A 16,946-nucleotide genomic window follows, 5' to 3' on the forward strand; every position below is an offset into this window, starting at 1 on the left:
TTTTAGCATTGCAAGTGCTCATCTAAATACTAAATGGTCATGAAGGTTTCTGTCTCTGTTGCCCTTTGGGGCCGTGAATTCTTGATTTTGCTATCACAGCATTCCATACGGCAAGGTCTAGGAGCAGTGAAGTCCCACCTGCCCCAGATATGTCAGTACATGTCTGAATGGTTTGTTTAAAAAATCTCACCTGAGGAGCTCCTGCAATGATATCTTGAGGTTGAGGTGATTGACCTAATTGTTTCTATTTATCTCAATGATTTAAGGGCTAACTCAGTTGGCCCAATTAGGGGTAGTGTTTTCTGGAACAGCAATATTGGTGGACATGTAACCAAATTTCACCTGAGCTAAGTCGACACCTTTTGCAGGGACAGAACGGGGGAGGTTACTAAAGCAGACCATGAACTCCATTTTCTTCTCCTTCCTGTTGCCAGCTTGGAAGTATGAAGTATATTCTTGGCACACTTCTCCTCTGTCATCTCCTGGCAGTACTAACCTTGTTGGCATCTGCTATCTCTTCACAAAGCAGGAATCTGTGCTGGTCTGTAAATTTGTATACTGTACCATGCAACACATTGAACAGTGAAGACATCGAGCAGGCAGGTTTATGTAGGATTTTGACATCTTAATGTTGTGACTGTGTAGTAATTGATTGGATTCATTTTGTTTTTTTAAACTTGGAAGGTATGTACAAGCCACCAGAAGACTTATTTTGCAAGATGTGTAAGACTGGGTACTACCAGATAATGGTAGGACAAGAGAGCTGTGACCTGTGTCCTGAGCAGCATTATTGCCCCGTGAGTACTCCTTGTTTGGAATTGTACTATATGTCTTAGTTAGCACACTGCCTGAAGCAGCCAATTGCACCAGCATTAAGACCACGATCATCCAAAACTAACTCTCCTGCACCAGCCACAAACTTAAGATGCCAGAGTTCCAACTGCCAAAGCGAACTATCTTCACCAGGAAAAACAGTTGCTGGAAAAGCTCAGCAGGTCTGGCAGCAGCTGTGAAGAAAAGATCATAGTTGATGTTTTGGGTCTGGTGATCATTCCTCAGAACATCTTCATCCAGCTCAAGGAAGTCACTGGAAGACTTCCATCTAGCACAAAGCAGCCCACTTGGTTGGCACCACACTCACAAGTATCCAATCAGTCTACCATTGACACTCAGTCTTAGCAGTGTGTACTGTCTACAAGATGCACCTTGGAAATTCATCCAAGATTCTCAGACAGCACTTTCCAAATCCGCAGCTGTTTAGAAGGACAAGGGCAGCAGGTACACTGCAACATCACCTTCAGGTTCCCCTCTAGGCCACTCACCATCCTGATTTGGCAATGTATCACTGTTACTTCACTGAGTTAAAATCCTGGAATTCCCCCTTTAATGGCATTGTGGGTCTACCTATAGCACACAGACCGCAGTGGTTCAAGAAGGCAGTTCATGACCAGCTTCTCAGGGCGACTAAGGATGGGCAATAAATGCTGGCCAGCCAATGATGGCCATGTTCCACAAGTGAATTTAAAAGGCGAACAAATGAAGTGTTATGGAGAATCCCTGAAACATTTCTTGTGGGAAGCTAATATCAATAGCAACCCTTGAGAGACTCTTGTTAAGAAGAGACTTCCTTGAGGAAGTTCCTGTGTGGGGGCGCACAGTTCTTCAAGAACACTTGCTGGCAAGTGTATGTATGGAAAAGGAATTGGAGAAAAAAAATGCCAATGTTCTTGAAACCAAGGACCACTTCTGCCTCCTGAAAACACTTGCCATATGTGTGTTCAGAGATATGGTTCTTGGTTTGGGATCATCAGCAACACAAAGACCCACAGATCCCATGACCAATGACATGGAGTTTGCTGGGTGCACAATCTCACACTCCTTAGTGAATACAGATGATGACAGCACCATTGGCTCACACAAGGAGGGAAATAATTCCACAACCCACGCCTTTTTAAAAAAAAAACCTTCCAAAACTTACAATTGATTGTTTTCAACACTGTCAGCTGAGAGTGAGTGGGTCAGACAACACAAGCAGACCCGTTGGCCCTGTTTGTCCATTCTGACCAAGTTTCCTAAACTGACAAGTCCCGTGTTCCTACATTTGGCCCATATTCTTCTTAACCTTTCCCGTCCATGTACCTGTCCAAATGTCTTTTAAATGTAATGGTATCTGTCTCTACCACTTCCTCTGGCAGCTCATTCCCTACAAGCACCTGACCTCCATGCCTGACTTGTGTTGGTTCAGGTGGGGAAAATGCTGTCTCCAGGTCCATGGTGATACCTGGCACTGTGACTAACCAAGGCTGGGGTGCTCTTTCCTGGGTTTTAACTACGTTGTTCAGTTGTATGTTGCTTCGGGTTTGCTTTTCAAGTGTTATTCTTAGCAATCTGTTAAACCTGTGGTTTCTGCATGATTTACTGGAGCTTCACTTGGTGTCAATGACAGGAACAATGATTTATAGTTTGTTACATTAAAAAAAGCTGTTAGCATTGGACAGTTTATGAAAATTTCAAAGAGTGAAATCCTCATTGTGTGATGCATGCAAACACAACAATTTAGTTAATATTTCTGAAATGTGGTGAGGTACATTTCAGGTAGAGAACTACCAAGATTTGCAGTGTTTCATCTTCTGTTTTGAGTATCAGTTGTTCCAGGTGTTTGAGTTCCGACCCAAAATGTGGCCTTTATGATGTACAAATTGTGACTTCTGTTTTCCCAGAGTCCCGATGTTGCTCCAATCAAGTGTCCAGTTGATGCATTTTGTCCAGCTGGAAGTACCGCACCTCAGTACTGCATGGAAACATTCTTCCTGAAGTCGGGAGATCACTGTGTGCTGACACCGTTGACCATCTTCCTGCTTGTGGTCCTTTCGCTAAGTGAGTAGACCACAATAATTACTTCTGTTCCTTCTTTGGAGGTGGTGCAGGCACAGCTAATTAACACAAATAAGACTTGGTGTCCAATTCTAACTGCTCAATATCTCCAGTTGTCCAATATCCTGCCCTGAAATTGATGAAAGAAAAATCTCATTTAATGCACATCACTGTTTCAAATGTGGCCGTTTGTATTACTTACAGTGAGTGATGGAAATGATGAGGGGAATCCTACCACGTTGACTTCCAATAAGAGTCTTGAATTTTTAATCAGGTAGAATCTGATAATTGGAGACCTGGATAGTGTTTGACACAACACTGTTTTTGGATTAATGCTGTGTAATATAGCAAAGCAGGGCGCTTATGCAGCTTTCTCCCAAATGTAACTTGTCTCAGGATGACCCCTTTTAACTATATCCAAAATGTTAACTCTGATTTCTCTTCACAGATGCTGCCAGACCAACTGAGATTTTACAACAATTTCTGTTTTTGACCCTTCCAACCTGGCTTGTTTTGTACTCTACTGAATAATACACGATGATAAAAATACATAATACATCAAAATGCCCAGAGAAGGGCACTTGGTGCCTTGCTTGTGCAAAGAAGTAGCAAATTTATGGCCTGGACTTGTCAGTTAGTGATGAATTGACAGTGCTTATTGCTGATCTTGGAGAAGGCTACGAATAATCCAGATATCTTTGTAGAATTTGTATGGATAGAATTGAGGAACCACAAAGGAAAAGAGAACTTGATTAGGAGTCACGTATGGGTCCCCTAATAGTAGTCAGGATGTGGGACTGAAAAAATATCGATAAGAAAGGCACTATTAGAACAATTTAAGGGGGACTTCAATAAATGGGTGGACTGGGAAAATCAAGTTGCCAGCAGACCTCAAAAGGAATTATTGGAATCTCTACGAGATGTTGTTTTTCAGCAGCTTGAGGTATAGCCTACTGGGGAACCGGCAGTTCTGGATTTGATGTGATGGGATTACAGAGCTTTAGGTGAAGGAACCACGATAGGATTTACCCTGCAATTTGAGCTTGAATTGTCGGATGAGACGGCTTAGGGCAGCACAATGGTTACCACTGCATCCTTACGGTAACAGGGACCTGGGTTTCATTCCAACCTTGGGAACCTGTCTGTGTGGGCTTCCTCCCATAGCCCAAAGATGTGCTGGCTAGGTGGTGTGACCATGCTAAAGCACCTCATAGTATCCAGGAATGTGCAGGCTGGTTGGATTAGCCATGGTAAATGTAGGGATATGGAGATGATTTGGGATGGGGGCGGGTGATGGTTGGTGGCAGTGTGTGGTAGTTATGGTGGGATGCTCTTTGGAGGATCAGTTAGATGTGGTGGCTCTTTCACTATAGGGATTCTGAGAGAGATAATAGGAACTGCAGATGCTGGAGAATCCGAGATAACAAGGTGTGGAGCTGGATGAACACAGCAGGCCAAGCAGCATCTTTGGAGCAGGAAAGCTGATGTTTTGGGCCTAGACCGATTCTGTCAGCTTTCCTGCTCCTAAGATGCTGCTTGGCCTGCTGTGTTCATCCAGCTCTACACCTTGTTATCTTGGATTCTGTGATTCCATTTTGAGATTGTAGAGGTATTGGTGGTAATCTTTCAGGAATCGCTAGTCAGGGAGAGACCTAAAGGACTGGATGATGAACATTTCCTCCATAAGAAGGGAGAAAGGCAGAAGACAGGAAAACATGGGTGGTTATTCTGACAATGATTGCTAGTAAGACTTTGGAGACCGTTACTAAGATGAGATTGCAGAGTACTTGAAGGTGCATTGTAAAATAGGGCAGAATCTACATAGCTTCATCAAGGGAGGGTCATGCCTGACAAATCTGTTGGAATACTTTGAGGAGATAATGAGTAAGTTAGATGAAGGGAGTGTCAGTGGATGGGATCCATTTTGGATTTCCAGAAGGTCTTTGACAAGGTGCTGCACAGGAGGCTATTTAATAAGAGAAGAATGTTGAGGAAGTGGAAGGCTGCAGAAAGACTTGGACAGGCTAGGAGAGTGGACAAAGAAGCAGCAGATAGAATACAGTGTGGGAAGGCTCCAGGTTTTGCACTTTGGTAGGAGAGTAGAAGCCTAGAAGATTTACTAAATGGGTGCAAAAGCTTCAGAAATCGAAAGACAATTTAGCATGGCCAACCTAACCAGTCTGCCCACATTTGGACTGTGGGAGGAAACTGGAGTTCCTGGAGGGGAAACACGCAGACGCTGGAATGTGCAAACTCCACGTGGACAGACACTCCTGGCTGGAATTAAACTTGGGTCCCTGGTACTGTGAGGGAGCAAGTGCTAACCACCTGCAAAAATTCCATCCCCTATTCCCAATTCCTTTGCCTCCGCCGTATCTGCTCCCAGGATGAGGCATTCCACTCTCGCACATCCCAGATGTCCACGTTCTTCAAGGACCGCAACTTTCTCCCAGCAGTGGTCGAGAACGTCCTTGACCGTGTCTTCCACATTTCCCGCAACACATCCCTCACACCTCGCCCCTGTAATAACCGCTCCAAGAGAATCCCCCTTGTCCTCACATACCACCCCACCAACATCTGGATACAACGCATCATCCTCCGACACTTCCGCCATCTACAATCCGACCCCACCACCCAAGACATTTTTCCATTCCCTCCCCCCCCCCCCCCCCCCCCCCCCCGCACCCTTCTCTGCCTTCCGGAGAGACCACTCTCTCCGTGACTCCCTTGTCCAGTCCACACTCCCCTCCAAGCCCACCACACCCAGCACCTTGCCCCGCAACCGCAGGAAGTGCTACACTTGCCCCCACACCACCTCACTCACCCCCATTCTAGGCCCCAAGATGACTTTAGGTCAGCACAACATTGAGGGCTGAAGGGCCTGTAATGTTCAATGACTTTTCATATTAAGCAGATGTTCACCTGCACATCTGGCAATGTGGTATATTGTATCCACTGTACCCAGTGTGGCTCCCTCTACATTGGAGAAACCAAACAGAGGCTTGGGGACCACTTTGCAGAACACCTCCGCTCAGTTCGCCATAAACAACTGCACCTCCAGTCACAAACCATTTCCACTCCCCCCTCCCATTCCTTAGACGACATGTCCATCATGGGCCTCCTGCAGTGCCACAATGATGCCACCAGTAAGTTGCAGGAACAGCAACTCATATTTCGCTTGGGAACCCTGCAGCCCAATGGTGTCAATGTGGATTTCACAAGCTTCAAAATCCACCCCCCCGCCCACTGCATCCCAAAACCAGCCCAGCTTGTCCCCACCTCCCTAACCTGTCCTTCCTCTTACCTATCCCCTCCTCCCACCTCAAGCCACACCTCCATTTCCTACCTACTAACCTCATCCTGCCCCCTTGACCTGTCCGTCCTCCCTGGACTGACCTATCCCCTCCCCACCTATACTCTCGTAGGACATAGAGCGTAGAACATTACAGCACAGTACAGGCCCTTTGGCCCTCGATGTCGTGCCGACCTGTCATACCGATCTCCAGCCCATCTAAACTACACTATTCCATGTACGTCCATATGCTTGTCCAATGACGACTTAAATGTACCTAAAGTTGGTGAATCTACTACCGTTGCAGGCAAAGCGTTCCATTCCCTTACTACTCTGAGTAAAGAAACCACCTCTGACATCTGTCCTATATCGTTCACCCCTCAATTTAAAACTATGCCCCCTCGTGTTCGCCGTCACCATCCTAGGAAAAAGGCTCTCCCTATCCACCCTATCTAACCCTCTGATTATTTTATATGTTTCAATTAAGTTACCTCTCAACGTTCTTCTCTCTAATGAAAACAGCCTCAAGTCCCTCAGCCTTTCCTCGTAAGACCTTCCCTCCATACCAGGCAACATCCTAGTAAATCTCCTCTGCACCCTTTCCGAAGCTTCCACATCCTTCTTATAATGCGGTGACCAGAACTGTGTACACTGCTCCAAGTGTGGCTGCACCAGAGTTTTGTACAGCTTCACCATAACCTCTTGGTTCCGGAACTAGATCCCTCTATTAATAAAAGCTAAAACACTGTATGCTGCCTTAACAGCCCTGTCAACCTGGGTGGCAACTTTCAAGGATCTGTGTACATGGACACCGAGATCTCTCTGCTCATCTACTCTACTAAGAATCTTACCATTAGCCCTGTACTTTGCCTTCCGGTTACTCCTACCAGAGTGCATCACCTCACACTTGTCTGCATTAAACTCCATTTGCCACTTCTCAGCCCAGCTCTGCAGCTTATCTATGTCTCTCTGCAACGTACAGCATCCTTCGTCACTATCCACAACTCCACCGACCAGAGTGTCGTCTGCAAATTTACCAACCCATCCTTCTACGCCCTCATCCAGGTCATTTATAAAAATGACAAACAGCAGTGGACCCAACACCGACCCTTGCGGTACACCACTAGTAACTGCTCTCCAGGATGAAAATTTCCCATCAACTACCACCCTCTGTCGTCTTTCAGCAAGCCAATTTCCGATCCAAACTGCTATATCTCCCACAATTCCATTCCTGTACAATAGCCTATTGTGGGGAACCTTATCGAACGCCTTGCTGAAACCCATATACACCACATCAACCGGTTTACTCTCATCTACCTGTTTGGTCACCTTCTCAAACAACTCAATAAGGTTTGTGAGGCACGACCTTCCCTTCACAAAACCGTGCTGACTATCCCGAATCAATTTATTATTTTCTAGATGATTATAAATCCTATCCCTTATAACCTTTTCCAACACTTTACCAACAACTGAGGTAAGGCTCACTGGTTTATAATTACCAGGGTTGTCTCTACTCCCCTTCTTGAACAGGGGAACCACATTTGCTATCCTCCAGTCATCTGGCACTATTCCTGTACACAATGACGAGTTAAAGATCAATGCCAAAGGCTCGGCAATCTCCTCCCTGGCTTCCCAGAGGATCCGAGGATAAATCCCATCCGGCCCAGGGGACTTATCTATCTTCGCCTTCTGAAGGATTTCTAATACCTCTTCTGTGTGAACCTCAATCCCACCTAGTCTAGTAGCCTGTATCTCAGTAATCTCCTTTCCACCTATCTTCTCCTCTATCCGTCTTTGGTCCACCTCCCCCCTCTCTCCCTATTTATTCCAGTTCCCTCTCCCCATTCTTCTTTTGTCCCCCCCCCCCCCCCCCCCCCCCCCCGATGAAGGGTCCAGGCCTGAAACATCAGCTTTTGTATTCCTGAGATGCTGCTTGGCCTGCTGTGTTCATCCAGCTTCACACTTTGCTATCCTGTTACTCTTCTGCTGTTTTGTACTGAGCATAGACTCCATATACTCAGTTTTTGGTTGAGTAAATGCAACAGAGATTTGGAATTACCTAGTTAAACAGAATAGAAAATTTGAGTTCATTCACTGCTGGCCTATGCTATATAAGTAAGGAGAGGAAGTAATGAATTTACGGTTGGATTTTGGGTTGTTTTGTTTAAAAGCATTGAATTTAAGAATTAGGTTGTATGCCCTTCTGGTGTGAAATTCAACTTTTCTGATAACTTTGTTTATTGGCTACTGGAATCTCTGGCATTCAGTTAAATAGGCTAAAGAGCTGATTACATTTAGGAATTCTTGGACAGTAAATTGAGTAGTAGTAAACAGAATACCCTTCTCCTTACTAATTTTTTTGTAGAGACTGAATAAAGATTGAAACTTTGCATGTGATTTAAGCTCAAAGATTGCAATGCAGTATGGCATTCAACTCCGAGGTACCCATTATTCAACAAGGTATAACTGGTTTTTCAAGAATTTCCAAATATCCTTAATCTACCTGTTCGGGGTTATGATACACTCAAGATAGTTGGGACTGGAACCTGGGACCACCTAGCCCAGAGTTAGGGACACTCGCTGCTCCTGTGAGATGAATGGAAATTCACTTCAAAAGAAGTGACTTCTAAGATTTCCATCTACAAAACTTCAACAGCCCTGTGTGGAAGAACAGGGAATCATTAACAATGTATGGCAGAAGGTATGTTGGCCTTCACTGTGAGTACAGGAGCAAGAATATCTAATTACATTTGTACACCATTGTTGAAATCAGACTTGGAGTATCGCATGTGGTTTTGGCCTCATTTGAAGGAGGATGATCTGGGTGTGGACGGAGTGCAAGAAAGGTTTCCAAGTCTGATTCCTGGGATGGCAGGACTCCAGTCTGAAGAGCAACTGGATCAGTTAGGATTATATGCACTGGATTTTAGAAGAATGAAGGGGAGTTCACGTAAACTGATTTAAAATTTTGACAGGACTGGACAGGTTTAACACAAGAAAGATGTTCCTGATTAATTAGGGAAGCCAGGAATGTGTCTGAGTTCTTGTGATTTATTTTTTTTTACATCTGAACTACCAAACCTCTTTGCTATTCCACAATTCATATTCTCTCCCCATTAAGCAGAATTAAAATTTAGATAACTTGTCACACTTTTCCATATTGAATTCCAAACATCACCATTTTGTCCACTCACTAAATTTACGTCCCTTCATAACCTCCTGTTTTATGCAACTTATAGTCAAGTTTGCTGTTGACAGCATAAATTTCTTCTTCTGACAAGTTATTGATTTATTTCTGCTAAAAATTTGAGGCCTTGGGGCAGGTAACTGGGTAGTAACACCTGCCATCTTTTACTGGACTCGAGTATAGTGCATTTGCTCAGCCACAAATAGATTTGGAATTATCTAGCTAAACAAGCTAGAAAGTTCAGTTCAGCCAGTGCTGGTCTATGCCATATAAGTAATGAATGGAAGTAATGGGTTTACTGTTGGATTTTGGCCCCTTTCATTCAAGAGTGCTGAATTTGAGAGAATTGGGCGAGCTCTTTTTAGAATTATCAATTACCCTTACTTGGGCGAGATATTGAAGGTTTGCCTTGGCTTCATGTCAGCTGGAGTCAGCAACAAAAGGTGTTTGAGTCAGTGGCAGAAGGGTTGTGATCACTGATTTTTGTACCTGGCTTGCGTGGGGCCAAGTATTCCCAAAATATTTTAAGATTGTCCAAAGACATCACCTTCTTTGTGGAAAAACCCAAGAATTTAAGTGACAAAGTGGTTTAATTGTGTTTTGTTACAAGAAGCAACTAGATTACAGCATTGAACTTCTTTTTGTTAAAGCAGTATTGAATTTTTTCATAGAAATTACATAAAATGAAACTTGTGCCTGTCTTTTACTAGCTGTGATCCTGTATTTTTCTGTCTCTGACCAATTTCATGTTCGTTCTTTTTAGTTATTTTGCTGATTCTTGTAACACTACTACGTCGCAAGAAGAAGGTCAGACAAGTGGACTCTGTGCGTGCTCCATTACTGAGGAAGGAGCCGTTTGCTGGCCAGGAGCCTCACCTACCTTATGGAATTGCCTGGGATAGAGAACCAGTGTACGCAGGATGGTAACAGTGGCCTTGTGATTCTTTTGGTGTCTGGAATAGGCTCATAACTAGTATGCAATGTAGAATTGTCTGTCCTCTTTGAAAAGGGGAATTGGTGCTCCTCCAGATATGCTGCATCTCTCCTGGGATTCAGTCTTGTGGAACTGCACTTTCCTCTGATTCATTGCAAAACTTTGCATTCTGGATCACAAGCAACTTGCTTTGTTGTTCGTTGCCCATCCACGCCTGCCTTGCTCTCCTCCGAAGAGGAATAATTGTTTCTGTCAAGGTCTGTTTTACTGGTGAAGTACTTCCAATGCGATCTGACGACTGGACTGTTTGGTTGCATCCTTCTCATTGTGACAGTGCCATCCTGAAGATTAGATGAAACACCATGGCATTAAATGGAGTTAAACCCCTGTTGCCAATTCTGTGGAAAACAAGTTTTGAAATAGCTCATCCCTTGTGTCAGCAGGTTGTTTCCAAGTCACGTGTTCTTCATCTTTATTTGCTGAAGAGATTACATCCAGAACTGTATAAAATTCACTTGTTCTTGAACTTTAAACTTTGGAGCTAAAAATAGTGAATGAATAGTGAATTGTGTTAACAATTGTAATTTGCACTAATTTTTCACAAATGCATGTGTTTTACCCAATAGAAATTTCTGTTTGAACAGAAACCATTTACTGACAAACTATTACATGCACCTTAACTATATTTTTCAAGCAGTACCTGTTCAAAAATATTGTGTTTTTACTTCAGAAGGTGGAATGAATGCTACTTATTTAGCTTCCAACTTTAATACCGTGCATTCTGGCAGTTCTTCTAAAATAGTAACTGAATCAAATATAGAGCTGTGCTGCCTGTTACTAATAAATCATGATACGAAAGTGTAAATGTGGAAGATTGTAACACACTGTTTTTTGTTTTTGGAGCCATTGCTGTTCAAATTGCATATTTGCCACAGGTAAACTGGATTTTAAATTTTCTCTTGTGAAACAATTTTATGTGAAATATTGTTAATGTGAAATGATTAAATTAATTTAGGTTAAGATTGTGGCTATTGTATATCTAAAAACTGTTGTAATAACTTGTATAGATGAGTGAAATTGACCCATGTCCATTTAACATTTAGAAAGGTCCTGAAAGTTCAAGTATGGAAGGGTGTAGTCAACAGTAAATATAACAATTCTTCTGTCATGTTGACATGAAGTACCTGGGTTACCTTCATTTCACCTTTTTAGCTCAGGTCCACTTATTTTGTGGAAAGTTCAGTTTGCAAACAAACGGATTTTTTAATAAATGGCACTGCAGTCAAATATAATGTGGAGTGAGTTGGACATTCAGTTGGACATCTGATACAGTGCTGTTCTTGAATGTGAGAAGCTATAGATACACTACCAGAACTGGGTTCCATGTAACTTTGACCTGTTAGTAATTTGGCAATTAGGTGAGCCAACTTTCTTTCTTTAGAGAATCTTTCCTCTTGCCCCACCCCTTTATTGCATGTAAACAACTCTTCAAATCTCATATTATAAAGTTTGTTCTGATTGATTTTTCAACACAAAACACTGAAATCAATGCATTATTTGTATTGTTGATCTGATTTAGACAATGAACATTTTATGGTTTGGAATCTGTATGTTTTGGGAGGAGAGATTTGAGTTTGATATAATGTAAACTAACAGTATGAGGGTGCAATTAACCAGTAAACATTCTGGTGTTTCTGGGTGTTTGCATGTTTGGCTAAACTTGCACAAGCAAATTCTCAATGCCTCAAGTACGTTCACTGTTAAACACTCTCTTTTAAATGAAGCAATTGAAATAAGCAAACAATGGTTCTCTAACTCTAACTCTGATTTTTAAATAAGTAGTCTCTAATGCTGACTCTCCACTAAAGTGTACCTTCAATCTTGTGGTAAAGTGCTCATTGATTTTGAAATGCAAGAGTTTTAAAAATAAATACTGTGCAAATGAGTACCACAGTTACAAGGACTTAAATAACGTTCGTAGCTGTTCCAAGGTGTATGAGTCTGGTTTGTGTGTGTGATGCACTTTTGATCCATAATCAAGTCCCCTCCATTGAGTTTGATGCACTGATACAATTTGGGTCCTAAAGCCTGCCATAAATCTCAATGTGGACACTAAATGGGGGCCCTAAACCCACATTTTGGCTCCAATTAAACTCCCGAAACATCTCATTAGGAACAGCCTTCTAACAGATTGCCAACACATTTACCTTTGTTACGATCAGACCCTAAGCAAGGTTCCCTAATGCATCACTGTTCCAGCTGGGATTCCTGGTGCTGTTAAGCACCCAGGTGAGGAGAGGTGAACTGATTTTCCCCTTCATTCATTTTTCTTCCCTTGGCTGATCGCAACAAGGTTTTTTTAAAATCCCTTTCCTTTCTGGATAGCTTCCTTGCAGACACATGCAACTGTTTTAAAAGGAGACAATTTAGCTCTGCTTTCTTGAATTAATCGATGAGTGAGTTTGTTGAAGAGTATACACAGCTGTCTGGGTGACTCCTTGACAATGAGTATGAAACTTGACTGGGTTGGAGGATTCCAACATGGCTGCCAGCTCTGAATCCTTGGAGCCACCACCAGGCCATGAGGCTATTGTTGAGGCAGATTTGGATATGGTGAAAATGCTGGTAATCAACAGTGTGTCAAACTTAATTATTGGGCCACTTGGAGAAGGGGGCACACTTCTGGGTGAATCGTTTGGGCTGTAGGTGTAGCCACCTCTTTTTGGAGGAGTAACATGGCCCCCAGCTGCAGGTAGTCTACATGCTGTGGATCCATGATGCTGGGGAGGGAGTTTCATGCATTTAACCCAGCAACACAGAAGAAATTACATATTTAAATGATATGATATTAACAACTGCCACAGTGAATGGCTTTGAGAACTTCTAAGAGGTGATGTTCTCACTCCTCTGCCCTTGGACTTCTAGGTGGTAGTGGCTGCTGTTGCACTTGCTCTATTAATCCATGATTCCATAAACTCACCACGGAAACAGACCTTTCGACCCAAACTAGTCCATGGTGCCCACACGGCTCGTTTTAATTGCCTGCATTTTGGCCAATATCCTTCTAAACCCTTCCCATCCATGTACCTATCAAAATGTTATTTTAAATATTGGTATTGTACCTGCCTTAACCACTCTTTCTCTGGCAGCCCATTCCATATATACATCACTCTACATGAAGAATTTGCCCCTCAGGTCCTTCATAAACCAAACCCATCTTACCTTAAACCTAGACAACAAAATGTGAGGCTGGATGAACACAGCAGGCCAAGCAGCATCTCAGGAGCACAAAAGCTGACGTTTCGGGCCTAGACCCTTCATCAGAGAGAGGGCTCTCTGATGAAGGATCTAGGCCCGAAACGTCAGCTTTTGTGCTCCTGAGATGCTGCTTGGCCTGCTGTGTTCATCCAGCCTCACATTTTGTTGTCTTGGATTCTCCAGCATCTGCAGTTCCCATTATCTCTGTTACCTTAAACCTATGCTGTCTCTAGTTTTCGACTCTCCATTTTCGACTGTATGCATTTGTTCTATCTATGCCCCTCATGATTTTATACAGCTCAATCGTGTCACCTCTTTGTTCCACCTCTTCTCTCTCCCCACCCCCTCCCCCCCCCCCCCCCCCCCCCACCACCCCCCACCCCGCAACCATTATCTTGTGTTCCATGGAATGAAGTCCAATGCTGGCCCATCTCTCCCTATAACTCAGGCCTACGAGTCCTGGCACCATCCTCAAATCTCCTTTTGCACACTTTCCAGTTTAACCATGCCTTTCCCATTGCAGGGTGACCAAAACTGTACATAAACTCCCAAGTGTGACCTCACCACAACTTGTGTAACTATAATATAACATCCCAACTCTTGTACTCAATGCCTCAACCTCTGAAGACCAGCATGCTAAATGCCTTCACCACCTTCTCCACCTGTGATGCTGCATTCAACAAACTGCCTCAGAGGATGGCTGAGTGTCATGACAGCAGAATTCTGGGAGACCTGTACAGCAGCTCAGAGAGAACATGGTGTCAAGGTGTGCACCCTCTGTTCCACAACACTCCTCGGGACCTTACTGTTAACTCTATAAGTCTCAATATTTCCTTCACTGCAAAGTGCAACACCTTGCTCACATCTGTATTGAATTGCATTGGCCAATCTTTAACCCACTTCCCCATCTGATCAAGATCCCTCTAATTTTTAATAACCTTCTTGCTATCAATGGCATCTCCTAATTTTGCATCATCTGCAAACTTACTAATCATGCCTTGTACATTCACATCCAGATCATTGACATAAGTGACAAAGGTCCCAGCACCAGACACCCCGTGGCACTCCACTAGTCACAGAGCTTCAGTCTGAGAGAAAAATTTCAACCATCAACGAAGTGCATTGTGTAGCTAGTGCTCACTGCTCCCATTGTGCATTAATGGTGAATGGGAATGAATATTGAAGGTAATAGTTGGGATGCTAATCAATTACTATGTCCCGCTCTTGTACCCAGCATATTTATACGTCTGGTGTAATTCAGTTTCTGGTCAATAATAACCCTGCTGGATGAGGGGACGATGGCCTAGTGTTAGTATTGCTGAACTGCTAATCCAGAGACCCGGATAATGTTCTGGGCACTTGGGTTTGAATCCTGCTGTGGCATATGGTGGAATTTGAATTCAATAAATATCTGGAATGAAGAATTTAATGGTGACTGTGAATCCATTGTCTATTGTTGGAAAAACCCATCTGGTTCACTAATGTCCTTTTTGAGGGAAAGAAACTGCCATCCTTACCTGATCTGGCCTAGATGTGACTCCAGACTCTCAGCAATGTGGTTGACTCCTAAGTGACCTTTGGGCAATTAGGGATGGGCAATAAATGTTGCTTGGTCAATGATGCCTTCATCCTATTAATGAATTTTTAAAAACATGTTGAAACTGGGGGTTTCAACTATGGTAATACCATTAAATGTTAAGGGGTAAGCTTTTAATTGTTTCATTGAAAATGAATATTGCCTGGCACTTAGGTGGCATGAATGTTAGTAATTAATTGTCAACCCAAGCCTGAATGGTGTCCAGGTCGTGATGCATCTGAATACTGACTGCTTTGGTATCTGAAGAGTCACCAAAGATGCTGAATGTTGCCAGTGCCATTCCCAATTTATAATGGTGCAGACAGAGGCCATTCGGTGCTTCATGCTTGGTCTGTTCTAAGCATTTCAACTAGATGCCAATCTCTTGCCTTACTTCCACCCAAAATAACCTTGCACAATATTACTTTATCTACCCAATGCCCCCAATTCTGATGATGATGAGTGGGAAAGTCATTATTGAAGACAGCTGGGGAAGGCAACTACCCTGAGGAACTTGGGCTGTTTTGGCATAATGGTAGTGTCTCTACCTCTGAGTGAAGGGGATGAGGTTAAAGTCCCAACTCCAGAGATGTCTGAACAATTCGCAGTAGGTTGTCTTTTTTTTTTAAAAAAAAAATCTGCCCTGTGGTATTTTTGCAGAGTTATTCTGTGGGTGAGACCTTTTTTGTAATAACCACAACCATTTTTAAAAATACACTTCTGGTATGTATTGAGTTACCGGTCCAGGTTTTAGGCTTGCTTTAGCTGAGATGGGTGGATATTGCTTTTGATGTCTACCAGCTGGAATCCTGGTCTTCGTTCTTCCCATCTCATTAAGTTCTCACTCATTCCCGAGAGGATAATGAAGCTATCATTTCAAGATGCCTCCTCATTGCTTTTTTGATGGCTTCATTTTTGGGTCGTGACCCTGAATCATTCCACGCAGATTTGTGAAGCTGATGATGTACAAAGCACTTGGTCTATTTGACTATTTACTGAACTCTCTTCTTCAGTCAAAAACCATTTATCACTTTGCAACTTGACAAATACCTACTTGATGCTTTGTGTCAATTAATTTGTCAGAATTATTTTTGATCACCTCTCCAGCAGCCACCTTCCAGAATGGATTTATTTCTGGATGTGAGTTTGCTCGCTGAGCTGGAAGGTTAGTTTTCAGACGTTTCGTCACCATTCTAGGTAACATCATCAGTGAGCCTCCAACGAAGCGCTGGTGTTATGTCCCGCTTTCTATTTATCTGGTTAGGTTTCCTTGGGTTGGTGATGTCATTTCCTGCATTGGTGATGTCATTTCCTGCTCTTTTTCTCAGAGGATGGTAAATAGGCTCCAAATCAACGTGTTTGTTGATGGAGTTCCGGTTGGAATGCCATGCTTCTAGGAATTCTCGTGCGTGTCTCTGTTTGGCTTGTCCTAGGATGGATGTGTTGTCCCAATCAAAGTGGTGTCCTTCCTCATATGTATGTAAGGATACTAGTGATAGCGGATCATGTCTTTTTGTGGCTAGTTGATGTTCGTGTATCCTGGTGGCTAGCTTTCTGCCCGTTTGTCCAATGTAGTGTTTGTCACAGTTACATACAGATGAGGACTGTTAATCTAGAGACCCAGATAACATTCTGGGGACCTGGATTCAAATCTCATGATGGCTGATGGCAGAATTTGAATTCAATAAAAATGCCTGGAATTGAGAATCTAATGATGAATCCGTTGCCAATTGTTGGGAAAACCCAGCTAGTTCACTAAGGTCCTTTAGTGAAGGAAACTGCCATCCTTACCTGGTCTGGCCTACATGTGACTCCAGACCCACCA

At 43.2% G+C, this 16,946-nt stretch overlaps 1 protein-coding gene across 1 annotated transcript in view; it reads left to right on the plus strand.

Moving 5' to 3' along the window:
* The window catches only part of LOC125466968 (tumor necrosis factor receptor superfamily member 4-like), a 51,777-nt gene extending 40,198 nt beyond the window's left edge, over positions 1 to 11,579 (plus strand). Inside the window, exons 8-10 of the mRNA XM_048562620.2 lie at positions 685 to 797; positions 2,721 to 2,877; positions 10,117 to 11,579. Coding sequence (XP_048418577.1) covers positions 685 to 797; positions 2,721 to 2,877; positions 10,117 to 10,280 — 434 coding nt within the window. The 3' untranslated portion in view covers positions 10,281 to 11,579. The remainder of the gene's footprint in view (positions 1 to 684; positions 798 to 2,720; positions 2,878 to 10,116) is intronic.
* Positions 11,580 to 16,946: the final 5,367 nt, after the last annotated feature.

Source organism: Stegostoma tigrinum, chromosome 1 (genome assembly GCF_030684315.1).
Source record: "Stegostoma tigrinum isolate sSteTig4 chromosome 1, sSteTig4.hap1, whole genome shotgun sequence".
In the NCBI taxonomy this organism is placed as follows: domain Eukaryota; kingdom Metazoa; phylum Chordata; class Chondrichthyes; order Orectolobiformes; family Stegostomatidae; genus Stegostoma; species Stegostoma tigrinum.